The sequence below is a fragment of the Paroedura picta genome, chromosome 14 (genome assembly GCF_049243985.1).
Source record: "Paroedura picta isolate Pp20150507F chromosome 14, Ppicta_v3.0, whole genome shotgun sequence".
Lineage (NCBI taxonomy): Eukaryota > Metazoa > Chordata > Lepidosauria > Squamata > Gekkonidae > Paroedura > Paroedura picta.
This window is the reverse complement of record NC_135382.1, coordinates 11,180,096-11,207,558: the sequence shown is the minus strand read 5'-3', so window position 1 is coordinate 11,207,558 and position 27,463 is coordinate 11,180,096. Positions and strand designations below refer to the sequence as shown.

At 49.8% G+C, this 27,463-nt stretch overlaps 1 protein-coding gene across 2 annotated transcripts; it reads left to right on the top strand.

Annotated features, from left to right (window-relative positions):
* Window positions 1-161: 161 nt before the first annotated feature.
* On the top strand, window positions 162-27,463 carry APBB3 (amyloid beta precursor protein binding family B member 3). Of its 2 annotated transcripts, XM_077310080.1 has the most exons (12): window positions 162-421; window positions 10,897-11,075; window positions 12,398-12,474; window positions 13,515-13,575; window positions 17,240-17,386; window positions 18,231-18,358; window positions 18,687-18,801; window positions 19,373-19,460; window positions 19,681-19,764; window positions 21,441-21,556; window positions 22,093-22,281; window positions 25,553-27,463. In XM_077310080.1, the coding sequence occupies exons 1-12, from the start codon at window positions 373-375 to the stop codon at window positions 25,772-25,774; spliced, it is 1,455 nt and encodes a 484-aa protein (XP_077166195.1). In that variant the 5' UTR covers window positions 162-372; the 3' UTR covers window positions 25,775-27,463. The 2 variants fall into 2 exon arrangements, with proteins under 2 accessions (XP_077166195.1, XP_077166196.1); XM_077310081.1 differs by lacking the exons at window positions 162-421; window positions 10,897-11,075; window positions 12,398-12,474 and adding an exon at window positions 12,940-13,040.

Here is a 27,463-nt window from a genome sequence, read left to right as displayed (position 1 = left end):
TCCGCTTCATGGGGGGGGGGGGAAGCAGGGCCCGGGAGCCCCCTCTAGCCTCGAGGCAGGCCTGGCTGAAGGACCCCCGGGGAGGGCTCGCTGGGACTGCCGGAGGGGCTGGTGGTCGGCAGCGGTTAGCGTGTGACGCCCCCAGCCCCGCCGTCCCGCCGGGGATGCGGAGAGCAGCGGCTCCTGGCCGGGGGCCGCGCGGGGTCAGGCCGGGCCGAGACGAGGCGGGGGAGAAGGGCTGTGCGCGCCGCCCGCCGGGCCCCTCCTGCCTGCGCCCCGCCCCGCCCTCCGGCGCCGGCTGCCGAGCAGAGCGTCCCTGCGGCCGGCCGGCCTGCCTGCCTGCGTCCCTCCCTCCCTCGCGCTGCCGGGGCCATGCTGGGCAAGGACTACATGCTGGCCATCATCCTGGTCAACTGCGACGGTGAGCGCCGCCCTCGGCGGGGGGGTGGCAACTGGGCTTTCTCTCGCTCCTGGGGAGCGTCTCCCCCCCCCCCGGGGGTCTGGGGACCCGGGAGCCGCGCGTGCGAATGGCAGGAAGGGTCGGGAGGGGGGGGGGGCACAGCCGGCCGGCAAGGAGGGGGGGGGCACAGCCGGCCGGCAAGGAGAGGGTGAAAGCCCCCCCCACCCCCGGTCTTGCTGCTTGTTGGGGATGCCGCGCAAGCTCTGGCGGTGGGAGCGCAGCGAGGCAGCCGAATCTGTTCCATGGCGCTCACTCCCAGGCAGGCAGCCCCCTTTAGGATTGCGCTTTGAATTGCAGAGCAGTCCGCCCTGTTGGAAAGAGCTTTCGGTGCGACTCTCCAGCTGGGGGTCAGCTCCAGCCAGCCTCTTCCTTCGGGCTCCTGTCCCTGGTGCTGAAAGGCTGCGGGGGGGGGGGGCTTCCTTGGCATTTAGGAGGGGACCACAACAAAAACAGAGTCCAGCAGCCCCTTTAAGACCAACACTTCAGACCAACACGGCTCCCAACTTGAATTGAGGAGGGGAGGGTGAGGAGGGCCACCCGTGCCCAATGCTGGCCCTGGGGAGCCTCTCTCCTTTCGCCATTAAACTTTTTAAAGGCTTTAGAGCCCTCCGAAGAAGAGCGAGGCAAGTCTGGGATGGCTGCCGGGCTCTTCCCACCCACTTCCGTGGGGTTGATGCCCAAGTAGGTTCCTTTGGCCAGGCCTGGAACAGCCCACCGCTGGATTCTTGGGGTATTGATTTGCTGGGATGGGCATTGGCAGAAAGAACCCCTGAGATCAGGCTGCTGGAAACCGCCAGAAAGAGCTCAGGGGGATGCAGCTGAGCCACTCTTTCTGGAAATGGAGATGGGATCCTTATATTCTTGCTTAGATCCTGGCGGCCTTCCCTTCTGGTTTGCCCACTCCAGTCACTGCATTGCCACTGGCCATTGAAGCAGGTGAGTGACATTGGGCAGGGAGTGAAATGTCTTCTCAAGACCACTCTGAGGCGCTTCAGAAAGGACGTGGACAAGATTGGGAGGGTGCAGAGGGGAGCGACGAGGATGACCTGAGACCTGGGGACCAAGTCCTTTGGGGAAAGGCTGAGGGACTTGGGAATGTTCAGCCTGGAGAAGAGGAGGTTGAGAGGGGGCAGGATGGCTCTCTTCAGATATCTGAAAGGTTGTCACTTGGAGGAGGGCAGGGCCTGCAGTAGTGGGTATAAACTAGGTGGAGAACAGTACCGGCTAGATATCAGGAAACATTTTTTCACAGAGTAGTCCATCAGTGGAATGGGCTGCCTAAGGAAGTGGGGAGCTCCCCCTCAAGGACAGTCTTCAACCAGCAGCTGGACAGATCCTTCTCCTGGATGCTTGAGGCTGATCCTGCATTGAGCAGGGGGCTGGACTAGATGGCCTGTGTGGTCCCTTCCAACTCGATTATTCTAGCTAGTGGGGTGGGCTTTGGTGAGTCAGCCTGCTGGCAGTACAAGCTTATATTTCTGCCTTGTGAAGATGGTGGGGTTCTATGGAAGGGAACTAATTGCTAAGAAAATCGGGTCTTTTACCCACCCTCCACCCACAAACCATTTCCCAGGGTTTTTTTTTTTTGGTGTCCATCTGTTTCCTTTTACCAGCGCTGACTGCACAGATACTTATCAAGGATGCTTTAGGCTGCTCCTGCTTTGAGCAGGGGGTTGGGCTGGATAGCCTGTATGGCCCCTTCCCACTCTATGATATTATGATATGAAGGAAGTCTGACCAGTTCTCTGACTAAGCAGAGGGCCTGGGATTTGGTGACCAGCTGAATTCAAGCTGGGACAGGAAAGGGAGCACCCAGGGAAACGCTGAAGATCTCGGCCCTGGGAATGATGCCCAAGGCTCCTTTCCATCCACTTGCAAAATAGCCTCCAGGGTGCAGAGAGCTGATACATCCCCTCCCCCCAATCTCGGGGAGGGGCAGAGGGTGACCTGAACAGTCTATGGGCTTCACACTGAGGCTTGGAGCTCTGGCACAGTAGTGTGAAGGTGGTGCCTGTTGCCCAGGCAACCAGATCAGTCACGACAGATCTTCACATCAGTGGCTGTGAGAGAGGTGGCGAGCCAATTTCCAGGATGCTGGAGGGAACAGGACCCACCCAAAGGCAATGAGGTTGGCAGGACTTGTGCATTTTGGCCCTTCCACAGCCAGGCGTGCTCCTGAGTAGGGCAGCAGGGCACAGAGGGGAAGGGCCACGGTGGAGCACAGCCCCTCCACTGGAGCATGGATGGAGCAAAGAGAGGCCTGGATTTCTGTGTCTGGGCATGTCTTGTGTGGGGGGATGCAGAGGCCCTGGCCCAGTGGCTGCTCTAACACCAGGAGTGACCCCTGGGTGAGTAGGTGGCAGTCTAGGGCAGACAATGCCATAAAGGGATCAGCTCCTTGCTGAAGCAGTCAGGGGGAGTGACAGAGGGAGAATGCCTTCCTGGATGTTTTGAGAGGATTGTCGAGCAGGTTGGTAGCCTCCTGTGCAGCAGGGGCTGGATTCTGGCCACCTTTTAGTTTGGTGTTGCCAGGGCTGTTCCAAACCTAGCTGGGATGGGATTGAGAAGACCATGCTGAACTCCAGAAGGAAATACCTGGCTGCAGTGAGGTCACTAAGGAAATATATTGTCCACATTTCAGTTTTGGACGGGCAGCTTCTCTTGAACAACTTGTGAACTCCTCCTAAAGGGTTTTGAACCAGTGACAGAGATCCTGAGCCAGGAAGATGGTGCTAGCTGTTTTGGATTGCATTGATCCAACCTGAGTCTGGGTGATGCACAATAAGCCAGAAACACTGAAAGAGGCCATCAGTTTGCTAGAAAATAATGCATGGTTGAGACAGCTGAGCCAAGGGGTGGGGGGCTGTGGCTCAATGGTACAGCATTTGCTTAGATTGCAGAAGGTCCCAGGTTCAATTCCCGCGATCTCCTGTTAAAAGATCTGGCAGTAGGGGGTGTAAACAACCTTGGAGAGTCGCTGCTAGTCTGAGTAGACAATATTGACTTTGATGGACCAAGAGTCCAATTCAGTATAAGGTAGTTTCATGTGTACCTGGAAATGAGAGAGCATGGAGAACGGGGAGTACCCACATGGGTCAACAAGTGGGAGAGACAAGGGGGAAACTCAAACCCCAGTGCCTAGGGAACATGAGAACCAAGATGTTATATTTAAGGTTATGTAGGAGACAGATCAAGCCTTGAACCAGCTCCACAGAGATACTGCAGAGACTGAAAGGAGAACCATGAAAAGCACACAGGATCTTGGTGAGATCCTGGAGGAATTTTACCAGTCACTGGTAGGTGCTGAAAACGGCTATTACACAATGGTCATGGTCTACAGGCACCAACTTGTGGGATATCTGAACCATAAATAGTACAACTCAAGGCCAATCCTGTGAATATTTCCCCTTCTCTTTTCCAGGATGTTCAGGATTTCTTTCTGTTGCCCTGAGTCAATGCCCTATTGCATTGATCTCCCCCAAACACTGATCACCATGCAATAGAAGCTATATTTTAGCTTCATCAATATTGTTGGATTCCAGCCATGGGAAATACTAACAGGACAAGCAAAATTAAATACTGAAATCCAGTGACAAATCAAAATTATGTCAGCATAAATGCAAAGATTTAGTTCATCAGATGTAGGACTAACCCACACCTTTCAAAACATCTTGAATGAAATAAACTGCATAAAATGCTGAACATGCACCAAATATTTGCCTCTGTTTATCATACATGGGATGGTTAAATGCTTTAACCAGGCCTTGAAGGATCTCCTGCTATGGGAAGATGGATCTGTTGCTCTTGTACAAGGGGCCTAGTAGCCTCCACCTGAAGGGGACTGGAAAGTAACAGATTTATTGATCTTATTGTATTTGTATACCGCTCTCCCCTGAGGTTCAGGGTGGTTCACATGGAACATAAAGAACAATTCCTGTTGCTCCATTAGCTAAGACCACTCCTGGTAAGGAACTCGGGTTTGTGTCAAGTAAAATACAGCAATAGTAACAACAACAACAACAACAACAACAACAACAACAACAACAACAACAACAACAGAGAATAATTATTTAACAGAACAGCAATCAAACAGGTCCATGGTTCAGTTCAGATAGATGGATTTCAAGGAGGGAGGTTCAGGGGCCCAGTGGTGTTACTGGTTCCGGTTGACCTCAACCAAATACCTGTCAGAAGAGCTCTGTTTTGCAGGCCCTGAGGAACTGTTTTAGTTCTGTTAGGACCCTGATCTCCTCTAGGAGCTCGTTCCACCAGCTGGCTCTGGCCCTGGTGAGGTCAAGTGAGCTTCTTTTGGGCCAGGGATTACTAGCCAGTTGAAGGTGGCAGAGTGCAAAGCTGCTTTATCCAAGGATGTCAGAGTCAAACCCGTGGAAAATGTGGTGCTGTTGGAAGAATAACTCCACGGGATGCTGATGGGGGCCTGAGGGCACCTATAGCCACACTACAGAGCTAGCAAAAACTGTGGCCTAAGGGCTTTTACTCTCCTGACAAAAGGTCTTATCTGGATTGTGCCTTTCACACTTAGGACCATTCTCAACTATGAGGTATATCAGGGGCCTTGGAGGTCCCAAACATACATACAAGTCACTAGGGAGCATAGTCTTAACTCTGGTTAGACTAGATTGTTTTCCCCAAGGCAGAGTACCTCCATTGTTTTTGTGATGGTCTGGCACAGGGGCGGCCAAACTGTGGCTCTCCGGATGTCCATGGACTACAATTCCCATGCACTGGCAGGGGTTCATGGGAATTGCAGTCCACAGACATCTTGAGGGCCACCGTTTGGCTACCCCTGCCATAGAGGAAGCAAAGCAGAAGACCGGGCTGCTACTGGCATCTGCTCTCCCCCCATCCAGAGCCGAGGCAGCTGGCTTCCAATGACAGGGGATCCTGCCCACCTCACATGGGCCGAGAGGGACCTCGCTTGGGACTGGGCTCCGGAATCACTGCCTGCCCCTGTTCTTTGCTGCCTTTGTCTCTCCCCTGATGCTGCTCCATCGTAGGAAAATCTTGGCAGATGTTAAGGCCTTAATGAGAGGCAGCAACGTGGATCGTGGTGCTCCCACCATTGGGTGGGCCGTACCACCTCCGCAGCCTGTCACACTTGGGGGAGTTAATGGGGCAAGCGTTGGTGATTCAGCCTCCTGGCAGCACAAGCTAAGTAGGTCCTGCGTTGTGAAGGTGGCGGGGTTTTAGGAAAGGTAACAAATTGCTAACGAAATCAAGCCCTTCTCCCACCCACCTACCAAGAATTCTCCATCTTTTTTTGGATGCCCATCTGCTTCCTCTTCTCAGAGCGGGAGACCTTTCCAGTTATTTCCAAATGACAAATGAAAGGAGAGTTCCTGGCTTCTCGGCTCCTGAATCCTGAAGGCATTTGGCAGCAGGGACCGAACTGGGAGGGGAGGAGGGAAGGGGGAACGTGTCCTGAGCTGCAGCCTGCTTCGCGCCAGATTAATCCCATCTGTGGAAGCTGCATTTCCTTGATTAAATCCTCAGAGTTGGCAAGAGCACGATTGTTTAGTGGTTTGTGGTAGTGGAGAGGAGAGGAGGAAGGTTACGATGTCGTTCTGTGTAATTCAAAAAATGACAGGGGGGGGGCTCTGGAGATGAGTGGTTCCTGCTGGATGGAGGGTGTCCACGTGATCTGAAATGGGTCTCCTCAGAGCTTAGAATGATCACAACATCAAGGCTGTTCTCCCCTGCCCCCCTTTGAGATTCTGGGGCTCATTCATACATCATCTGAAACAGAAGGTTGGAGAAGAGGCAGGGCTTGGGAGCAAACCTCTGAGGGAGCAAACCTCTGTGCATCTTCAGTGTGAACTGTGATTTTGGCACATAGATAACACAAAGAGGACAGGCTGTACCTAGTCTCTCTTTCTCTCTTTGCATCAGGAGAATCCCTTGAGCAGGGGCTACTTGCTTAGTGGCTAGAATCATACAATCCTAGAGTTGGAAGGGGCCATTCAGGACATCTAGTCCCACTCTCTGCTCAATGCAGGATCAGCCTATAGCAGTGGTCCCCAACCTTTTTATCACCAGGGACCGGTCAACACTTGGCAATTTTACTGAAGCCTGTGGTGGGGGGGGGATAGTCTTTTGCCGAGGGACGTTGCCATCGCCGCCTGAGCCCCTGCTCCACTTGCTTTCCCGCCAGCGCCCCTGACTTCCTGACGCCCGCTGGTGGGTGCTGCCAGCAGCAGCTGCGCAATGCCATGCTGAGGGGGAGCCCCGCCATGGCGGATGCTAGAGATCACCAGAGGTGAGCCGGCCACAAAGTGGCAGGGCAGCCCCCGAAGTAGCAGCCGGGGAGGAGGACAAGGAGGAGCCGTGGCCTGGTACTGACTGATCCACGGACCAGTCCCAGTCCCACTTTTAGGACCACTGTCCTAAAGCATTCATGAGAAGTCTCTGTCCAGCTGCTGCTTCAAGACCACCAGTGAGGGGGAACTCCCCACCTCCTTAGGCAGCCCATTCCACTGCTGAGCTACTCGGACTGTGAAACTGATATCTAGCTTCAAATGGATAGCCATGTTGGTCTGAAGTAGCACAACAAAATCAGAGTCCAGTAGCACCTTTAAGACCAACAAAGATTTATTCAAGGCATGAGCTTTCGAGTGCAAAGAAGAGTGCTTGCACTCGAAAGCTCATACCTTGAATTAATCTTTGGTGGTATCTAGCTGCTATTGTTCTTCACATAGTTTAAACTAATTACTCCAGGTCCTGTCCTCTGCTGCTAACAGGAACCTTTCCCTGCCCTCTGCTAAGTGACAACCTTTCAAATACTTAAAGGCAGCCATCATAGGTGCCTGGACCCTGGTCACAGAGAAAGTTCTGCGCATGGGAATGAACAGGCGGGAGCACAACCCCACAGCCATGCTCAGACGCCCTGCAGATGGATATTTAAACAGATCCCCCTTTTGCCACGTGATGGAAGGGTAGGCAGTCCAACTATATCAGCCAGCCCCCTGCACAAGTTGCTTGGGAAAAACAACAGCCTTCTTCTCCCAGACATGGGTGCAGGTCCTGCTGATGCTTCCAAAAGACAGGCATCATGAGAGGACCTCCTAAAGAGGCCAGGATGCACAGGCACTTCTGAGATGTTGCATTGTCAGGCCTAATTAAATGGGGTTCAGTCCTCATTGGTGGAGTGGTTAAGAGTGGTGGCTTCTAATCTGGAGAACTAAGTTTGATTCCCTACTTCTCCTCTACATGTAGCTAGCAGGGTGACCTTGGGCCAGTCACAATTCTCTCAGAGCTCTCTCAGCTCCACCTACTTCAGGGTGTCTGTTGTAGGGAGAGGAAGGGAAGGTGTTTCTAAGACGTTTTGAGACTCCAGATAGTAAAAAGTGGGGTACAAAGTGGGGTACAAAGTGGGGTACAAAAATCACAGCTCTTCTTCTCCTTCTTTGTGCTGACTAGCTACTTTAGACTCCATTCCAGGGGTAGTCAAATTGCGGCCCTCCAGATGTCCATGGACGACAATTCCCATGAGCCCCTGCCAGCATTCGCTGGCAGGGGCTCATGGGAATTGTAGTCCATGGACATCTAGAGGGCCGCAGTTTGTCTACCCCTGCTCCATTCATTCTAGGCCTGTGGTGGGGAGGCAACAAATCCCAGCTCCTAATTTGGATGGCCTGGTGGGGAGCCAGTCAAACCAAGCCTGCCAGCACTTAGGAGAGGTCTTTCCACTCTACTGACTTGAGTAGTGTTGCTCAGTTTGTGCCCCTGGATCATTGGCTTGCCTGCCTCAGGCTCTGGTTTCTGTCCAGATGGCAGCTGTTGCCCACTCAACTGCTGTGACCCAGAGGCCACTTTCTGCAGAGCGACAGCCTCCTATTGTTTGCAGCCAGCAGCTGACTGTGTTGGTTAGCTCTTGAGCACAGCATCTCGCTCCCAGCTGGAGAAAGACCCTGTGAAGAGTGCTTTGGAGCAGGGCAGACGGGACACAGAGTGGCCCTCCGGGAGGATAGTCCTTAGCCTCTGGCGTAAACTGCTCACTCCGCTCACTGCCTTGGGCACAGGCTTCTTGAGGGCAGGCAGACAGTCAGGAGAGGACCTCAAAGCTATGCCTGTGCATTGGCACCTCTCTGCACTCAATGCCTTGGGCAGGTGTCCTCTCCTGTGCTGTTGCTGCTGCTTCTGGCAACCCGTTGACCTGTTCCAAAGGATGGGCAAGCAGAGGCAGCAGGGCCTGTCATATGGAATTGAAATGCAGGGGATGGCGCGTTCCCCTCCCGCTTCCTCTGAGTGGGAAGAATCAACAGGGAAGTCAAGCGGAAGGGGCATGCTGACCTCTGGCTATTTTTAGCTGTGTGCACTGGTGCAGATATGGTTACAGTCACAGCCCTGCACCTGGCCCCCCCTCAGCCGGAGCACCTGGATGGGTCGCTGGGCCTATGCCCAAGGATTTCCTAGGGAAAAAAGGTCCTGCCTTCCTCACCGGGGCCATGCTCATTATAATCCTCAAGATTTCTCCATGTTAAAACGATAAAACCTCTCCCTCTTGTCCACGTAAGGTAGATTGTCCATCCTTCATTTTGTCAGGGTGTATGGTGCCCAGTGTGCAATGAGTGTTCAAGAAGTGTTTGGCTGATGAATGCCTCTTGATGCATGGGACAGCGGATGATTATGGGGCACAAATGATGGATTATTTGCAGTCGGGTCCGGGGAGTCTGAGAGCTAGAACAGACAGTACACGGGAAGAGTACAAACTGTCTCCTGACTGTTGAAAACTGAGGAGCATCTATGAGAAGAGGAAGACAGCCAGGGAGTGACCACTTCACCCTTCCTCCCCTTGCCCGCTCTCAACTCAATGTTTACCTCCCAGCAAAGGAGATCCTGTACCTTCTTCACTGTGGTTGGGAAGCAGCATTCTGACTGGGCGAATGGTTATGAGTGATTACAGTTACCCTCCCCCCCCCCATGAGTATTGGGCCTCCTGGATTTTGGGCATAGAGAGGTCTTTCCCAGCACCCATTCCTTTTACCTGGAGACTGAGCCAGGAACCTTCAGTGTACAAAGTAGACCCTCTGATTGCTTGGTCATGGTTGTTCTTCTAAGAGAGGGGAAACAGGGAAGAGGGAGGGCATCTAACCCTCAGACGGGGAGGAGGGAGCCAAGCACACCAGGAGCCTCTTTCTTTCTTTTCTTGAAGCGGGGGGGGGGGAGCAGAGGAGGGAGAAAAATACCCACGAGGCAAATCTCTACCCACAAAAGTTAGGGCTTCTAGAGCTTAAGTTAAGAGAAAATTAGGGCTTCCCCTTTTAAAAAAGCTTACAGCTTGGCCAATCAGGGCTTCTCTACCATGGAGCTTCAGCAACAAATGAGAAGCAGCTGAAGATCCACATGGTTTCTCATGCTTTCTCAATCTGATTCTGAAAATATTGAGGGTTATTTCTACTCCTAAATATTGCAGGATAAAGGTAGGGTCACTCTGGATCAATCATGCTTGTTGCAAAGGGAAATTTTAAATTGGACAAAATCAAAATGGAAATCGCATTCAGTGGAGATGACAGGGGCTGAATTGACCTGGGACTGGAATAAAAGATCAGTGCAGACTACACCCAAGTCTCCAAATAATCAGGAGTTTCCCTGCAGATGTCCCTGCCTGAAAAGCTAGCATTCGGCTCAGCTGTATCTGTCTCCCAACACAGCAGCTACAAATATGCAGTTAAATTTATTGCACAAAATATAAATACTGACGATAAAAGAGTAGGAGGGCAAGAGAGTACTAGCCCAATGGAAATCCCAGTTTGAAGCAACTAGTCACTGAGTACTTGTCAAGCCTCTGTCAAGTTCCCAATAATCAAACTTGTCATTGACAAGAAGTTTCTTAAGAATGGTGAACAGAAGCAAGGCTTTTCCTTGCTGAAACTGAAAAGCAATCTTACAAGCATACCTTTATGCTTCCCTGGTGATCCCTTCCCCCAGTTTGAATCTTGGTGCGTTACATAATGTACCAGGCCCTGCCATTTCCCAAGCCCAAATTTTCATGCAAAAACACACATAGATACTGTAAGCATTCCTAACAAAACACAAGAACGGTCAAGATAATAAAGCACTCTCTACAAGAGGCCTTCTAATTAAAAAAACAAACAAACCTTACTACACAATTAAAGTAAGGTAAAAAAACAGGTCAATGGAACATCACAAGACGACCATGAAGACAGGTCAAAGAAAAATTACATGGCAAAATCATGAGAACAATAAACATGTGAACAGGGGCTTGTCAGCACTGTTCCCCTGGAAATGGGCCAGAAACCAGCCATCTCTGGCCAGTTCTCAAACTAGAAGGAACCAAAATGTGGGACTGCCCACATGGGATTTTCAGTACTGAGTCAGAGGAGTGATTGGGCAAATATATCAGTGGTACACAAGTATGACATTATGTCCGTGACATCTCACTCTGCTATCTTTAGATAACCTATGGAATGACCAGAATCTAGAGGCAGATCCTGACCTTCCACCAGGATGGAGGAAAATACGCGATTCCTCAGGGACCTACTACTGGCATGTGCCCACGGGCACCACCCAGTGGCAACACCCATCATGCACCGCTGGTTTGGCATCCAATGGGGATGCTACATCCTTAGAAACGGTAAAGCCTTTTGCATGTTTTCAGTTCCACCTGTGTGATCAATGATAAAAATGTAGATAACCCATAAGGGCTCTCTCTCTTCATAGTTAGGGTTGTCTCTATGTTATCTGGTTGCTTAAAAAAATTCTATGTGCTATGTGCCAATGGATAGTAAGTGTGGATTCAGCATTTTTTATCTTTGAATGTTTCTGTGTGATCTGAGTCCTGCAGGGCAACAAATACATTATTTTCAAAGTTGACTCTAAAGGCTGATGATGTCACTCAGAGGGCATGCATTTGGGTGGGAGCATGCATGCATGTGGGTGCTTGAGCACAGTAGCATCTAAAGCAATGTTACACTTGTCTAAGCCCATTTACTTCAATGGTGTACCACTATTCAGGATGGCGTTGCCAAATCAAAGCCAGCCCAAGATTGCTTGTTCTCCTAGGCCAAGGATTGCATCCCCCAATTCAACCGAGAGAAAAGTTAAGTGAGGAGACTTAGGCTGAATGTTTTATTTCCTGGGCATTTAAAATGAACAATGTGATTTTTTAAAAAATAGTGCTTCCAAGTAAATATTTTTGGGACAGCAACATTAGTCAGCATCAGATGAGGCCAGCTGTTAAGTGCCCAAAGTAAGTTAAATGTAAAAAATGCTAAGGACTATTGATTTTCTGTAACGATTTTATCTATTGCAGCAAGATCAGCTCATCCACGGGGGGACCCAGTGGCTGTTTATTAAGACTTGGCTCTGTCCATTTACTTGTAATTCTTCAAAGAATTTGCTGCCTAGAAGAAAACAGTATAGATTCTGGCTGCTTTTTTGAACCCATTTTTGAATTGCTTTTTGAACCCATTTTTGAATTGCTTCTCCGCTCCACTATGAGCAGATACAATTCTTTACATCCTGCTATTGTATAGTAGTGCATCTAAAATTTTGGTCTAAATGACCGTAAATAAAGACTTCAAAGAATTCTTTACATAAGCTACCCAATAATGTGAGGAGGAGGAGGAGCCTCCATGTGAGCTTAGAAAGCAGCCTTATACAGGGTTCCTGATCCAGCCTCTGTTTGCCAGTAGCATTCCTACGACTCAGGGAAAAAAATCTATTGTTTCTGCTGCTTGAGATTCTCCTGCTCTCTGAGATCTGTGATTAAGACCCACCTGCAGCATGGGTTTGTGGGAGGAATCAGCGGCATGGTCACCACCTGTCTTGTGGGGAACCAGGTGTATTCTATGAATCTCCACAAAACGTCCTGCTCGGCCCCCCAGATAGGGTGCCATATGGTTTCCAAGTCCACTTCAAGGGCAGAATTCTCATAAGCTTTCCCCCCCGCCTCAGGACCGCCAGGATGCTAAAGTAAACCGTGTGACAATGGAGAGACCCATCCCCAGTCCGATGGCATCGCTTCCCAGAAGGTAGGATCGGCTGTACGTGCCGCTGGGCCAAATGCAGATGTCACGTTTCATTTGAATGAATATAAAAAACCAAAACAGAATCAGATTTCTGTGGCTTTCCAGTGGGGGTGAAGGGTCTAGGGCCAGGGGTAGTCAAACTGCGGCCCTCCAGATGTCCATGGACTACAATTCCCATGAGCCCCTGCCAGCTTCCCCCCCGCCTCAGGACCGGCAGGATGCTAAAGTAAACCGTGTGACAATGGAGAGACTCATCCCCAGTCCGATGGCATCGCTTCCCAGAAGGTAGGATCGGCTGTACGTGCCGCTGGGCCAAATGCAGATGTCACGTTTCATTTGAATGAATATAAAAAACCAAAACAGAATCAGATTTCTGTGGCTTTCCAGTGGGAGTGAAGGGTCTAGGGCCAGGGGTAGTCAAACTGCGGCCCTCCAGATGTCCATGGACTACAATTCCCATGAGCCCCTGCCAGCTTCCCCCCCCCGCCTCAGGACCGGCAGGATGCTAAAGTAAACCGTGTGACAATGGAGAGACTCATCCCCAGTCCGATGGCATCGCTTCCCAGAAGGTAGGATCGGCTGTACGTGCCGCTGGGCCAAATGCAGATGTCACGTTTCATTTGAATGAATATAAAAAACCAAAACAGAATCAGATTTCTGTGGCTTTCCAGTGGGGGTGAAGGGTCTAGGGCCAGGGGTAGTCAAACTGCGGCCCTCCAGATGTCCATGGACTACAATTCCCAGGAGCCCCTGCCAGCTGGCAGGGGCTCCTGGGAATTGTAGTCCATGGACATCTGGAGGGCCGCAGTTTGACTACCCCTGGTCTAGGCTGAGCATGTCATCTAGTGGCTCACATCTGATCAGAAATAATGTATTTTCGGCCAGGCCCAGTAGGGACTGTGAATGCAGCTGGAGACCTGAGAAGGCCATTGGACTTATGACTGTTGTTCTGCCTTCACTGTGGAGATGAAGGGAAGTTCACCAGGGTTGGCTCAGAAGCTCTGTTTTGTCACTGACCTGCTCTGCTTGTCTCCTGCTTACAGGACATCACTGGCATGGCCTGGGGAGGAGCACCATCAGGTCAGCACAGAGCCAGGATCCAAGGTACAGTCAAGTGAGGGGTGGGGCACAGGTGGAATTTGGCTCAGAACTCTGGTTTGACTGAGGAAGCCCCTTGCTTCGGCACAAGGGGGATGAGGGCAGCATACGTAAAGCCTTTCCTTGGGGGAAGATAGTGCAGAGGTCCCCAACCTTTTTGAACGTGCGAGGTACCTTTGGGATTCTGACACATTGTGGTGGGCATAGCTACAAAATGGCTGCCTCAACCATCCCTTCAGTCACACAGTGAAGATTTTTGTGTTGTGGTGGCAGCTCCTGCCAAAGCAACATTTTAAAAAATCCTTGCAGCCAATCAGAAGCCTTGCTTCTGTCCCCTGTAGCTAGATCATCTTAAAAATAATGGAGCTATTCTATTTTGGAGAAAACAAATTAGCATAACCAGAGTTACTTTAACTCCGCTGAATTCAACATCTTTGCTCCAGTGAAGTTCGCCTGGCCTTGACCAGGGCCACGGTCTTCTCGGTCCTGGCCCCTACCTGGTGGAACTGCAGGCCCTGCGGGAGCTATTCGTGTTCCACAGGGCCTGCAAAATGGGAGCTCTTCCACCAGGTCTATGGTTGAGGCTGGGGTGCTGAGGCAGATCTGATTAGGGCTCTCCCGGCGCTAGGCAACCAGTTAACACCATCTGTTAATTATGTCCCCCTCTTCCCATTCCTTTTATTAGATGTTTTATTATTGGGGGGACGGGAGATTAAGGACTATCGCCATGTTGTTGGGTTTGTTGTTGATGTTTTTGTATGTTTTTGTGCCCTTGGATTCTTTTAATGGGATTTTATTGGGGCTTTTAGCATGGAAAATTGGAACCCACCGCAAGCCGGTCTCGGGAGTGATGGGTAATGAATTTAAAAAATAACAACAACAACAACAATTCAGTACTTGAATCCTACATAAGACAAAAATAGTGGGACTAAGGAACGCAATATGATAATCTTGTAAATTCAGAGTGAAGAAACAAAGGTTTACACCAGGGGTAATCAAACTGCGGCCCTCCAGATGTCCATGGACTACAATTCCCAGGAGCCCCTGCCAGCGAATGCTGGCAGGGGCTTCTGGGAATTGTAGTCCATGGACATCTGGAGGGCCGCAGTTTGACTACCCCTGGTTTACACTGAAGTAAGGCTCTGGAATGCAACTTCTAATTAATTCCTTCCTCCCTTCAGTCAAATTACTCCTACTGAAGAATTTGAACGTTAGCGTAAGAGAGGGATCAACCATTTCCATCAATACTGTTTTACTGGCTTGTCTTTGGCAAACTGTCTCCTAGATCTCTACAATTCACAGAAGTGAAATAGTGGCAGAAAATTCAGACTTAAAATGCCCCCCAAAGCAGTTTGGCTGGAGTCAGTTAAAGTGGGGCAGCAGTTAAAGTTCATTATGAAATTCTATTCTGAAAAGCAGAAAAGGGTCCAATGTATTAACAGGGTTGCAGCAAATTAAACAAGCCATGTATGTCCACTAATCAAAGCACTGTGGCACAGCAGAAAGGCAGAAAGAAAAGATCTCTGTCACTGGTCTATTCTACCTGGAACAGGAACAAGAGAGCCAGATTGGTGTAGTGGTTAGGAGTGCGGAGTTCTCTTCTGGCGAGCTAGGATTGATTCCCCGCTCCTCCTCCACATGAAGCCAGCTGGATGACCTTGGGCTCACCACAGTCCTGATAAAGCTGTTCTGCCCGAGCAGTAATATTGAGGCTCTCTCAGCGCCACCTACCTCACAGGGTGAATGTGGTGGGGAAAGGAAAGGGAAGGCTATTGTAAGCTGCTTTGAGACTTCAGGTAGAGAAAAGTGAGGTATAAAAAACTCTTCTTCTAAACATTCTGGGGCCCTTTTAGCTTTGGGATTGTCTCTTCCATTACACCCTCTTCCATTACAACCTCAATGGGCAAAATATACTTAGGATCCCTTGCTCTAAAGAGGTCAAATTGGCCTGAATCAAATCCAGGGCTGATGGAACGCTTTGCCAAATGGGATCAGACCTCTGTGGGACCTTAGACAGTTCTGCATGGCTTGGAAGGCAGCACTGTTCTGCCAGGCCTACGCTTGAAGCTTAATAGCCAAAGGTCGGGTCTCGTAGGCTTCTCTGTCTGCATCTCCAGTCTACTTTGGGAGGATTACGTCATGCCCCCCTCCCCTCCAATCCCATGATGAGACTTTTAGAAGCAGTATTATATCTTAACTAGAATTTAAGCCCAATGTAAGAAAAATACAGCAGGAGCTAGCGGGCAGGGCCATAAGGCAGGCCCAGGAATAGCCTGGCTGTGTCTGCGATGCGGCAAGGCTGTTCCTGAGGCCAGGAGAAGGCAGCCGGCCACCCGCCCACCCGGCCAGGACCTGGGGCTGGAAGAAGGCAGCCAGCGAAGGGTCTAGGCTAGGGGTTGTCAAACTGTGGCCCTCCAAATGTCCATGGACTACAATTCCCCACCCACCCGCCCACCCAACCTGGACCTGGGGCCACGACCTGGGGCGAGGCTGTTCCTGGGCCTGGGAGAAGGCCCCCGTTTACCGCGGCCCCCCCTACCGCGGCCCCCCCGGGGCAGGAAAGGAGCAGGGACGCCGCGTCTTAGACGCATCGTCCATGCTCCTTTCCTGAGGGCAAGGGGAAGCCAGCCGGCGGACTTACCATCGGGGAAGGCTTCTTCCTCGGAGCGGTGACTCCCCAGCCAGCTCCCGCTTGGCCCTAGATTGATACTCAGAAGGCCCAATCAGGAGTCGCTTCGCGGCTCCTAATTGGGCCCTCTCAGTTTTTATCTCGGATAGGGCCTGCTCTTTCTCCTCCCAAATTGCCCTTAGCATTTTATTACTACCGCTCCGCAGGAGCAGTTTACAGATTTATACTGGACATTTTAGTCTAAATTAGATTGTATATTGTATTTTAAAATGGTATGTCATTTTATTTGTGTTGTGATCCACCCTGAATGTGCCAGGAGCAGGCGGAATAAAAGTTTAAATAAATAAATAAAGATCTTGTCCCTACACTACTTGCTGGTGGTCAGAGAGGATTTCACTGCACTTGCTCTGTACACCAGTCGAAATTCCCACTCTGTGTGGGAAAGGGATAGGGGAGAATGGCTGATGAAGGAGCAGTGGGAGGGCAACAAAGATGGTGAGGGGTTTGGAGACCAAGACATATGAAGACAGGTTGGAGGAGTTTAGCCTAGAGAGTCTGTTTAGCCTAGAGAGGAGACGACTGGGAGGGGATCTGATAACCATCAAGTATTTAAAAGTATGCCCTATGGAGGATGGAGCAGAATTGTTCTCTCTTGCCCCAGAGGGACGGACCAGAACGAATGGGATGAAATTAATTCAAAAGAAATTCCATCTAAATATCAGGAGTAAGTTCCTGACAGTTAGAGCGGTTTCTCAGTGGAACAGGCTTCCTTGGAAGGTGGTGGGTTCTCCATCTTTGGAATTTTTTAAACAGAGGCTATATAACCATCTGAAGGAGAGGCTGATTCTGTGAAGGTTCAAGGGGGTGGCAGGTGACAGTGGATGAGCGATAGGGTTGGGATTGCATAGTGTAGGGGGGTGGACTAGATGACCCATGTGGTACTTTCCAACTCTATTATTCTATGATTCTATGGGTGTGTGTGGGGGGGGCATGGCCTTTGGAATGTGTGTTACAGCAACTGTTGCGTCTCTCTCTTGCCAGTGCTTCGTTGTGCGCTCCTTAGGCTGGGTGGAGATTCCGGAGGAGGATCTGGCCCCAGGCAAAAGCAGCATTGCGGTGAATAACTGCATCCAGCAACTCTCCCAGAGCAAGTGTGAGAGCTGGAACCCTGCAGACAGATGGGGGGAGGTGAGTGCTAAGGGCCGGGGTGGGCTGTGGGGGCTGTAGCTTGGGGCCTGTCAGATCCCTGCCTTCTGGCCACGTTCTTAACTGGAGTCATTCCTCTCCTGGATTGGCGGGCTCTCTCCCAGCGTGGAGACAAGAATGTCTTGTTGGGTGCCTCCATTCCTGCCCTTCCAGCCCATTCACAGAGACTCCCTTCCTTCTACCACTAAGTGGTTGGGAAAGGCCTGGGGCTAACATCTGGGACTGTCTATTCCCATTATGTCCCCCCAAGGAGCAGTAAGATCCAGTAGTCAAAGCCTAGGGGTGCCAGGCCCCGAAGAAGTTAAACTAGCCTGGTGCAGGGCCAGAGTCTTTTTGTTCCCGGCGCTGGCCTGGCGGAACATTCTGTCAAATGAGATCAGGGCCCTCCTGGACTTTAATGAGATCAGGGCCCTCCTGGACCGCAGGGCCTGTAAAATGGAGCTGTTTTGCCAGGCCTATGGACAAGGTCAGGGAATAAGACCAAATAGATGCTCACCTTCCTGCCTGAAATCTGCACAGAGGAAAACTTCCAACACTGTTTGCACCCTCAGGATACAAACTTAACGGAAGAGGAAGCAGCTTTTACAGATTTTAAAGCCTAAATGTAATCTGATTTCTGATTACTTTTATATAAATCAGTATCAATTGTTTTAAAACCTATTGTTACCCACCCTGCAGCATCCGGGGAAGGGCTGGTTATGAAAACAGAATAATATTATCATACCCATCCCAGGCCTTTCCCATGTGAGGGGGAAGGGTGTGGGGGAAGCTTTCTGGGAGGCCTTTTTTGTTGCCTCCTTCACAGTCTTCTCGTCTCCCCTTCCAGGGCCAGAATGTGGTGATGATCCTGAAGAAGGACACCATGAGCTTGGTAGACCCACTAGACCACAGCCTCCTCCACAGCCAGCCCATCATCAACATCCGTGTCTGGGGGGTAGGCTGCAACAACGGCAGGTGAGTCCATGTGCTGCCAGAGCTACATTCCCAGAGCAGGCTCCCATGGAGCGCTGAGCGACAGGCCCCGTGAGATGCAGCGGTGGGGAGGCAAGGCCCACCTGCTGTCTTTCTCTCTCCAAGTGGCAAAAAGCATGGTGCTCAGCCTCTGTGTGAAGCTGTGGGCCCACCACAAAGCAGTCCCTTCTGCGGCTCTGCATTAACCAGTCTTTTCTTTCCTCACATGCTACGCTCGACTAAGGGACAGGTGAGGCCCACTTTTCTTCTGGCACAAATGACTCGTGCTCTGTGCCTTGCCCTCACTCACTGGGCTTCCTTCTCCTGGCAGGGATTTTGCGTTCGTGGCCAGTGACAAGGACACGTGCATGCTGAAGTGCCACGTCTTCCACTGCAACGTGCCTGCCAAGGCCATTGCCAAGGCGCTGCATGAAATGTGCTCCAAGGTAGGCCTCCATACTTCACACGTACGTTGGAGGGAAGAAGAGGCTTATCACATGACGCATCAGAAGGAGTGAGCTGTGACTCACGGAAGCACCTGCCCTGCCACCAGTCTTGTTAGGCTTTCAGGTGCTCCTGGCCTCTTGCTCTTTTCCACAGCCACAGCCTTGTGTTGTAGTCTTGGTGTGTGTGGCTAGTGACCTGAAAGAATCCCTTAGACTCCTGTTGTCCTTGCAGCTCTGAATAAGCTGGATTTCTATCCTTTTTTCTTATAGTCCAAAGCTGCAAAGGTGGCCGCAGTCTTATGCACACTTCCAGTCAAACTATGTGGGACTCTTCTGAGTAAAGAGGCATAGGTTCAGGCAGCACACAGCTTCAACCGGCACATGTATTGAAAGCAGGGGAGCATCCTGCCGGCAGTCTAGTTGCTGACCGTGTTCTTGGGACAGCAAGTGACTCCCTGCCAGGGTTCATGACTCTCTTCTGGATCGGGAGGACTGTTTCCTGGGCTTGCCCCCATCACCCTGAGTTTAGACATCAGTCGCTACTCTGTAACAGCTTTGCTTTGTGTTGCAGATTATGGCTGAGCGGGCCGTAGCAAGTAACAGCCTCACTCGATCTGTCACACTGGAACCCGTAACACCGGATGACTTACCTCTGCAAGGTACCAGGCTCTTAAATAACACAAATCCCTCTCCATTTCTCCCACTGCAGCAGAACTGGGAGGATTATTCCTGGGCCTTAGTACAGCAAACGGCCCTGCTTGTCGTAACCTGTAAGGAACTGTATAATGTGGAAAATCAGATAGCTTAATGCTGCATACACTTATTATGATATCTTTGGAATGTTGTTAAATGTGAAATACTTTCTCTTGCCCCTGGCAGTTGACGTCCTGGATGCCGTGGGAGAGTCCGTCCAGAAATACGAAGCTTTGTATATTGGCACCTTACCAGTGTCCAAAGCTATGGGTAGGTAATTCTTGCTGAATTCTGTTTGTGTGACAGATTACTCTGTGGTTCCACAAATGAGGGTGGTACAAATATTAGCTCATTTCAATATTGAAAAAGAGTTGGTTTATATACCCTGCTTTTCACTTCCTGAAGTGGCTTACAATCGCCTTCCCTTCCTCTCCTCATAGGAGACACCCTGTGAGGTAGGTGGGGCTGAGAGAATTCTGAGCAACTCCTCTGTTTGAACAGCTCTAACAGGACTGTGAGTAGCCTAAGGTCACCCAGCTGCCTGTATTTAGAAGAGGAGTGTATGTGTGCGTGTGTGTGGGGGGGGAATGGCTTGCCAGATTAGAAGCCGCCGCTCTTAACCACTATACAAAGCTGGTTGCTCTGTTCAGCTAGAATAGGACTGGTCAAACTGTGGCTCTCCAGATGTTCATAGACTACAATTACCATGAGCCCCTGTCAGCATCACTTTCCAGCCTCTTCACCTCTCTGTCACTCTGTTTCAGGGGTACAAATAGGTCAGGCCATTTCTGCTGCGGATTCTTACAACTGGACTCTTTTTAGTCAGCTTGCTTTCAGCTTATCCTCACCTCACCTTCACTGAGTTCAGACATCTTTTCCCTCTCAGCTCTCCAGCTGCCAACTCCCAACTGCTCTTGTAACTGGTGTTTTCCAGCTGTCTTTCCCCAACATTCTCTCAGCTCTCATTGGTCACTCTTAGGGAAAGGCAGAACCAACCCTGTCCATCACAGAGACATAACCCAATATTATCCTGGCCTTTGTTTCCACTGAGGAAGTGGTTCTCGACTTTCCTAATGCCGCGACCCTTTAATACAGTTCCTAATGTTGCGGTGACCCCAACCATGAAATTATGCAAGTGTTCTTTCACAGAAATTAAACTGAAACTCACCAATGGCATGAAGATCCATTGTTCGTGATTGTATATAAATTGTTTTTTTCCTGGGGTTTCTCAGTTCAGTTCTGCCTCTTGTCCCACCATGCCGATCTCGCTCTTTTCCGCTGCTTCAGACAGATGAACGCTCTATCTTGATCTACCCTGCAAGGCTGTTGTGTAGATGGCTCCCCCCCGGCCAAGCTGCTTGCCCTGCTGTGACCCCTGTGAAAGAGTCATTCGACCCTCAAAGGGGTCCTGACCCCCAGGTTGAGAACCATTGCATTAAAGAAAAGGGTCTCCTATCCTGTACTGACAAGACCTGGACTTACTGAGGCTTAGCAAGGTTTTCCGTATCATTTGCTATCCAACTGTGCGAGAACCTCAGTGGACCATAAGGGTGCCCACCTTTACATCCCAGTCAGTCACTTTACACTGGAAGTTCCTCTGTGCCTGTTTTGCCGAGCAGCACTGCCAACATCAAACTGGGCTACACCGCAATGCTGGTGATCATTTTTCATCTGAGTGATGAAGGAATCCATCTCTTCTCCCACCTCAGTGGTCAGGACACTGCTGAGACAGCACAGCCCTTGAGATCTCCTGTGCCACAATTTCCACACACAAATGGATGTAGAGTCGTCAGAACCATGTTGGCTCTTCAGCATCTGAAAGGGATTATTCCGAGAGGAACCCATGAAAGTAGGCAATCCCTGTAGCTGGATCCTGTCTTGGATTCCAGAGCTCGGGTTGAGGAGAGCTCTCGCTCACACACTTCTTCTTTGAATGCTTTCCTCAGGGATGGATGTGCTAAACAATGCCATCGAAGACTTGATGGGCAGCCGTGGCCGTGAACAGTGGATTCCATCTGTCCTCAGTGTTTCAGATTCAGTGATGCAAGCAGAGCAGACTGAGGTAAGGTTCCTTGTAATGATGGCCATTCCAGCTGTTTCCCCTCTGTCCAAAGGATGGAGCACATCTGAGGCAGCCCAACTGCACATGCCATGGCTCTGATCTTCATTTTAGATTGATAAGTGGACTGTAAACCCAAGGACTGCAGATTCCCTCTCTCTAGCTCATTTCTGAACTATGTGTGTGCTCACACAGTTCCTCAGTTCATCAGACACTAAAGCAGGGGTGGCCAAACTGTGGCTCTCCAGATGTCTATGGACTACAATTCCCATGAGCCCCTGCCAGCATGCTAAAGGTCATGCTCTGAAAGTGTTGGATGCTACCAAGAGACATGATGGTTACTGTTGCCTCCTTTTAATCTGGTAAATTACAGATAGGCATGTTGCAAATGGAGCATAAAGATATGCAGATAGATGGTTCTGGCAGGTCACATACCGTTTGGGAATGCAGTTTGTTTAAAAGAGGACTGAAGTGAAATGTGACAAGAGGTTCTGGGTGCTTTCCTCTTGACTTGACTGGATATTTTGGGCTCTTTTGAGGCGGAGGATGAAGAGGATGCTTGCCTTTGGGGATGCCAGGTTCGCTATGTGACTTTTATCGGGATCGGGAAAGATGCCCACACATTTGCGCTCATCACAGACTTGGGCCAGCAGCGTTTCCAGTGCACGGCCTTTTGGTGTGAGCCAGATGCAGGCATGATCTCGGAAGCAGTTCAGGCAGCGTGCATGGTAAGTGCCACAGTTCCTCAGGATTTCGCGAAAGGTTTTGTTTGTATTCCCCATCTCCAGGTTATCTGACATAGATGTCCTCTTGGGGGGTCTTGGAGTCCACTCTTTTACTTGTGATCCTGGACCAGTCCAAGTCCCCGTAAGATTACAGCTCATGCCCCTCCACTGTTTCCAAGGGATTAAAAGCTGGGGCTACAGATCAGCAAAGATGCTCACTATTCTGTTATAAACACTGATGGTGCCTCTTCCTTGCTAGGGTTGCCAGCTCTGGGTTGGGAATCACCTGGAGACTTTGGAGCTGGGAGTGGGCGGGGTTTGAGACATGGAGGGACCTCAGCAAGTTATAATGCTATGGTATCCACGCTCCAGAACAGCCATTTTTCCCCCCAGGGGAACTGATCTCTTTAGTCTGGAGATGAGGTGTAATTCCAGGGGATTCCCAGGTCCCACCTGGAGGGTGGCATCCCTGTCCCCCACATATGACAGTCTACCACGCAGACAGAAAGGCAGGTTTATGCCAGCAAAGAAACAGCAAGACAAAAACATTAGGTGTGTTCATGCTCCAGCTACTGCCACGCTCTGTATATCAACAGTGCATGTAAACATTTTGTTCACTCTAATTTTAAGAAATAAATCATTTTCTTTATATGTTTTTCCCAGTGGCACCATTAAGACCAACGAAGTTTTATTCAAGGGATAAGCTTTTGTGTGCATGCACACTTTGACACATGGAAGTTTATACCCAGAATAAAATATGATTGGTCTTCAAGGTGCCCCTGGGCTCTGACTTTGTTCTGCTATTTCAGACCAACATGTTGAGACTTTGTATATTTGTTCCATTTTTTAAAATGGAAAATTCCTTTTCTGGATGGAATTTTCATGGATTGTATTGCTTCCTTTATTGGATCCTACCTGCCACATTGCAGGTAGATAAGACACAGGATTCCCCTTTCACAGGCAATTTAATTTTAAAAGCAGATCATATTTCTAGTGGTCACTACCCCCATACACACCAACTGAGATGAAATTCTCAGGGATTTTACTCTTCATCCAAAAGATCCTCCCTGCCAAATTCCAGTAGATACGAAAAAGTGCAATTAAAATTCTCACTTGCATAGTGAGGCATTTGGCAGTCACAGAATCTACCTTGTTCAGAGTCCAACCTTGATAGTGCCCTGCTAAGGAGAGCTACACCAAGGGTTTAACTTTCTCACCCTGGGCTCCATGAAACTATGAAATTATGGGGTTTCTTGACTGCCCTGGAAGGGTTTCTATATTTAGAAATTTGTTCAATATTAATTGGGTGATATGACCATGGTCGACACCCCTCCCCCCAAAAATGACCAATGATGGGTGGGAGGAGCCCCAGGTGGGCATGTATACAGTGATGCTTCTCAACCATATTCTGCACAACTGCACCACTTGTCGGGTTTCTCAAAGCCTGAATAATGTTTCAGGGGTTCTCAGCGGTAAAAAAGTTGAGAAAGGCTGGTCTACTCTGACCCACAGTGGCTCTCCAGGGCCTCAGGTCAAAGCCTTGCACATCACCTGCCACCTGATTATATACCTGAAGATGGCAAGGACTGAACTCTGCATGCAAATCAGATCGACTTACTACTGAAAAGCCACAGACCTCCCTTGATAGATGGAAAGGCAGAGCAGACATTTGGGATCCGAAGGTATAAGCAAAGCAGGATGGACAGAGAGACCTGCATTTGGCAACTCAGAAAAGTAGGCACCGTGACACAGCCCAGGAAGCAGGCTGGCTTACAAAGCAGGCAATGCAAGTAATTGGATGGGGAAAGGGAAATGGTGCTGCTGCTGCCTTTCATGTTTAGATGGGGTCGCCAACCTCCAGGTGGGATCAGCACAGAAACTCAAGGAAATCTGAGGCTGTGAATAAATAGTTCCAAATCCATTTATGTCCAATTATATTTATTTTCCAAAACTTTAGTTTTCAAATTACTTTTGACAATCAGAACAGGATCCTAGGTATTTCATTCACCTGCTTTCCCTTCTTCTTCAGGGATTGCTCCTATTAGTTCTCAATCTGGAGATAGCTTTTTCCAAAATCAGATGTATAGGATATCACATTGGCATATGCTCATCCATTATGGGGTCGTTCCCAGACTCGAGGTGGGGACTAGACATCTGGAATTACAGCTGGCTTCTAACTACATAAACAATGTGTTCATTATTTATTTATTGAAAACGCTTATTCCACTTCTCCCGGAGAAAATTATTTTGCTTTAGAAGGTGGACAGCACCACATTATACTCTATCAAGGTCTCTCCTCTCCCTTAGCCCCACTCTTTTAACTGTGTGTTCATTATCCCTCTGCTGGTTAGACAAGGCCTGTGATGCATCTATAATGGGGTGGCCAAACTGGGGTATAAGCTGCATGGAGCTTTTATTCCAAATCCAGGTTGATTCAGTCCCTGCCGTCTACACAGAATGTGATTTCCGTTTTGATTTTGGGCGATTTAAATTTTCCTTCTGCAGCAAGAAGGATTGCTCCGGAGTGACCCTACCTTTATTGTGCGATATCTTAGAGTGCTTTTAATGCTCAATATTTCAAGATTCGGATTGAGAAAGCAGGCTGTTCTGAACCTCCGTGGTAGAGACGCCCTGATTGGCCAAAGGTGGCCATGTGACAAGCTTGCCTTAATTTCTCTCAACTTCTGTTGGTCTTGGATTTTTTCTCCCTCCACTGCCTTCTTCGATTCTCTCCCCCCCCTCCAAGAAAAGAAAGAGGCTCCCTGCTTGGCTCCTCTCCCCACCCTTCAAGAAAAGAAAGAAAGAGGCTTGGCTTCCCCCCCCTTCTGAACTACCCTAACCATGTGCAGAACACTTTCCTGTTTCAATGGGGAGGGGGGGAAGAGGAAGATCAGAGTTCAAATCGATCTGAATTCAAAGGATTGACAATGGAATAAACAAAGTAAGTGCAGACTCTGTCTGGCTCTCCAGAAGTTCATGGACTACAATTACCATGAGCTCCTGTCCCATGCTGGCAGAGGCTCATGGTAATTGTAGTCCTTGGACATCAGGAGAGCCACAGTTTGGCGACCTCTGTTATATAACTTGCTGAACCACTCTCCCAGCCCCCTTCCAAATAATAAGGTGGCATAATAGTGAACATTTTTTGTCATTGCAATATTAACAGTATTGAAGAATGGAACATGTCCAGTTCTTCCTCCCCTAAGTTAATGTCCAGATGTAGAATTCTATTACTGCGAATTCACCTTGCTCCACCACTTTGTTTCTTTGGAAGGTCCAGTACCAGAAATGCTTAGTTGCCTCCACGTCACGGATGAGACCGAAAAGTAGCTCCCGTTCCATCCTGAAGATGAAAAGGACAGTGTCAGTAGATTCACCGGGGTGCCCGTTTCCTGCCCTACAGAAAGCCGGCAGTGCTACCAGTACTCGCAAGAGAGGGGTCTTCTCTTTCTTTGAAGCATTCCGCCAAAAACCCTTCATGCTGCACACCCCTTAAGATGAAAGACGTGGCGCAGAGGAGGAGACAGCAGGCCCCGGATGGCAAACAACAGCGGCCGTCTTGCTGATGCTCAGGCTCTGAGTGTAATTACCATACCTCTGTCTATTGGTTCTTTCACTGAAGCTAAAAGACCCAGCTGGTCCAAGCAGCCAGAAGATATCCCCCGAGAGAGGGTCCTGACTAATTTCAGGGCTTGCTACGCATAGTTTCCTAGTCCTTTGCTGTGTAGAGGCTATCAGGAGGTATCCAGCTTGCTTTGGGGAATGGTAACAATGCAGCATGTGAAGGCGTGAGAATGTTCCTTCTTGGCCTATGGAGTACCCAATGCATCACACAGGCTTTAGAATGTGCTCCTGCTGCCCAAGAGGGTTCTATGGGGCAGGGTACAGCAGGCATGTCAGCTTCTTGGTTTTATGCAGTAAGAGCTGTGGGCATCTCCCCTCTCCCCTTCCTGGTTATAGCATGAATGCTTGGTGTATGAAACCTGAACGCAGCTCCCAGTAGAAGGAAGCAGGCTTTGTGACTCCAAGCAGTCCAGAGAGTAAAGGGAGTCTGAGGCAGCAAAGAGATGTTTGTTGGCCTCCAGATTTGTCAGACATGGGTGCAGAGCAGCGTTCCTTCTGACAAGCAGCAAACAATTGTCTCGATTAATCTACACACTGAAATGGCGCAGCTGTATGGCAGAAGGCTGCAACCATGCTCCTCTGGCAAAATCTGTGCCAATCTTGTCCACCTTGGAACATGTGTCAGTTACAAACAGTGCTGCCCATCTCCCTGCTACTGAGAACAGACCTTTGGTAGCCATGACAGAGGCCAGAACAGGGCAGGCCTGTTGGACCATACTGCTCTCGGTGCCCGAGGGACTGGTGGTGCTGTTGGGGCTGGCCATGTGAGAGAAGGCAGTGAGCATGACTTGCGGGCATGGCTTTATGGGCATGGCACGTGTAGCTGCTGGCCAGGTCAGGGGTGAGCCTGAGCTGTTGTCAGAAGGGCTGGGGCTCAGCTTGCTTCTAGCATGCCTGGCTAAGTATGACTTTGAACTCTTCCAGCCTTCCCTTTGCTGGCTGGAACATCATCATCTTCACAGGTTGACAGTGTATTTTTTGGAAGGGGGGGGGGGTTCTCAGGCCAAAAAGGTTGCCAATCCCTGGCCTAGAGTTACCAGATGGTGAACAGAGTGATGAGCGCTTACTAACCAAACATCTGAAAGGAACTGGCGTATGTGTGCAGCGTCTGCACCCACGACTGTCCTCGTAACACCAGCACAATAGCCTGGTGCTTGGATGGGCACACAAACCCATTAAATAAGATCACCCCTGTAGGGTCCCATGCTAGTGAGCAATTCCAACAAACAAGTCTATGAGAGTGACATATATGTGAGAGTAGTAAGGAGAAAAATGCAGAGCTTCCAGCAGTTGTTTAAGAAAACATGTATAAATACGAGAGCCCGTTTTACCAGCTTCTGTGAAATGGCACTATTGGGTCCATGTCTAGATGCAGGTGGTTGAGGCTGGTGCAAGGAGGGTGTATGTTTCCCAACACGAATTTCCTTCTCCTCCATTCCGGGCCTGGATATTACTCATCTCCTTTTTGTCATCCCTGGTTACAATAGACTCAAGTCTACCTCAGTGATACTTTATATCTGATCATTTGTGCAAATAAACTACTAGTGTGGAAAAAAGTAAA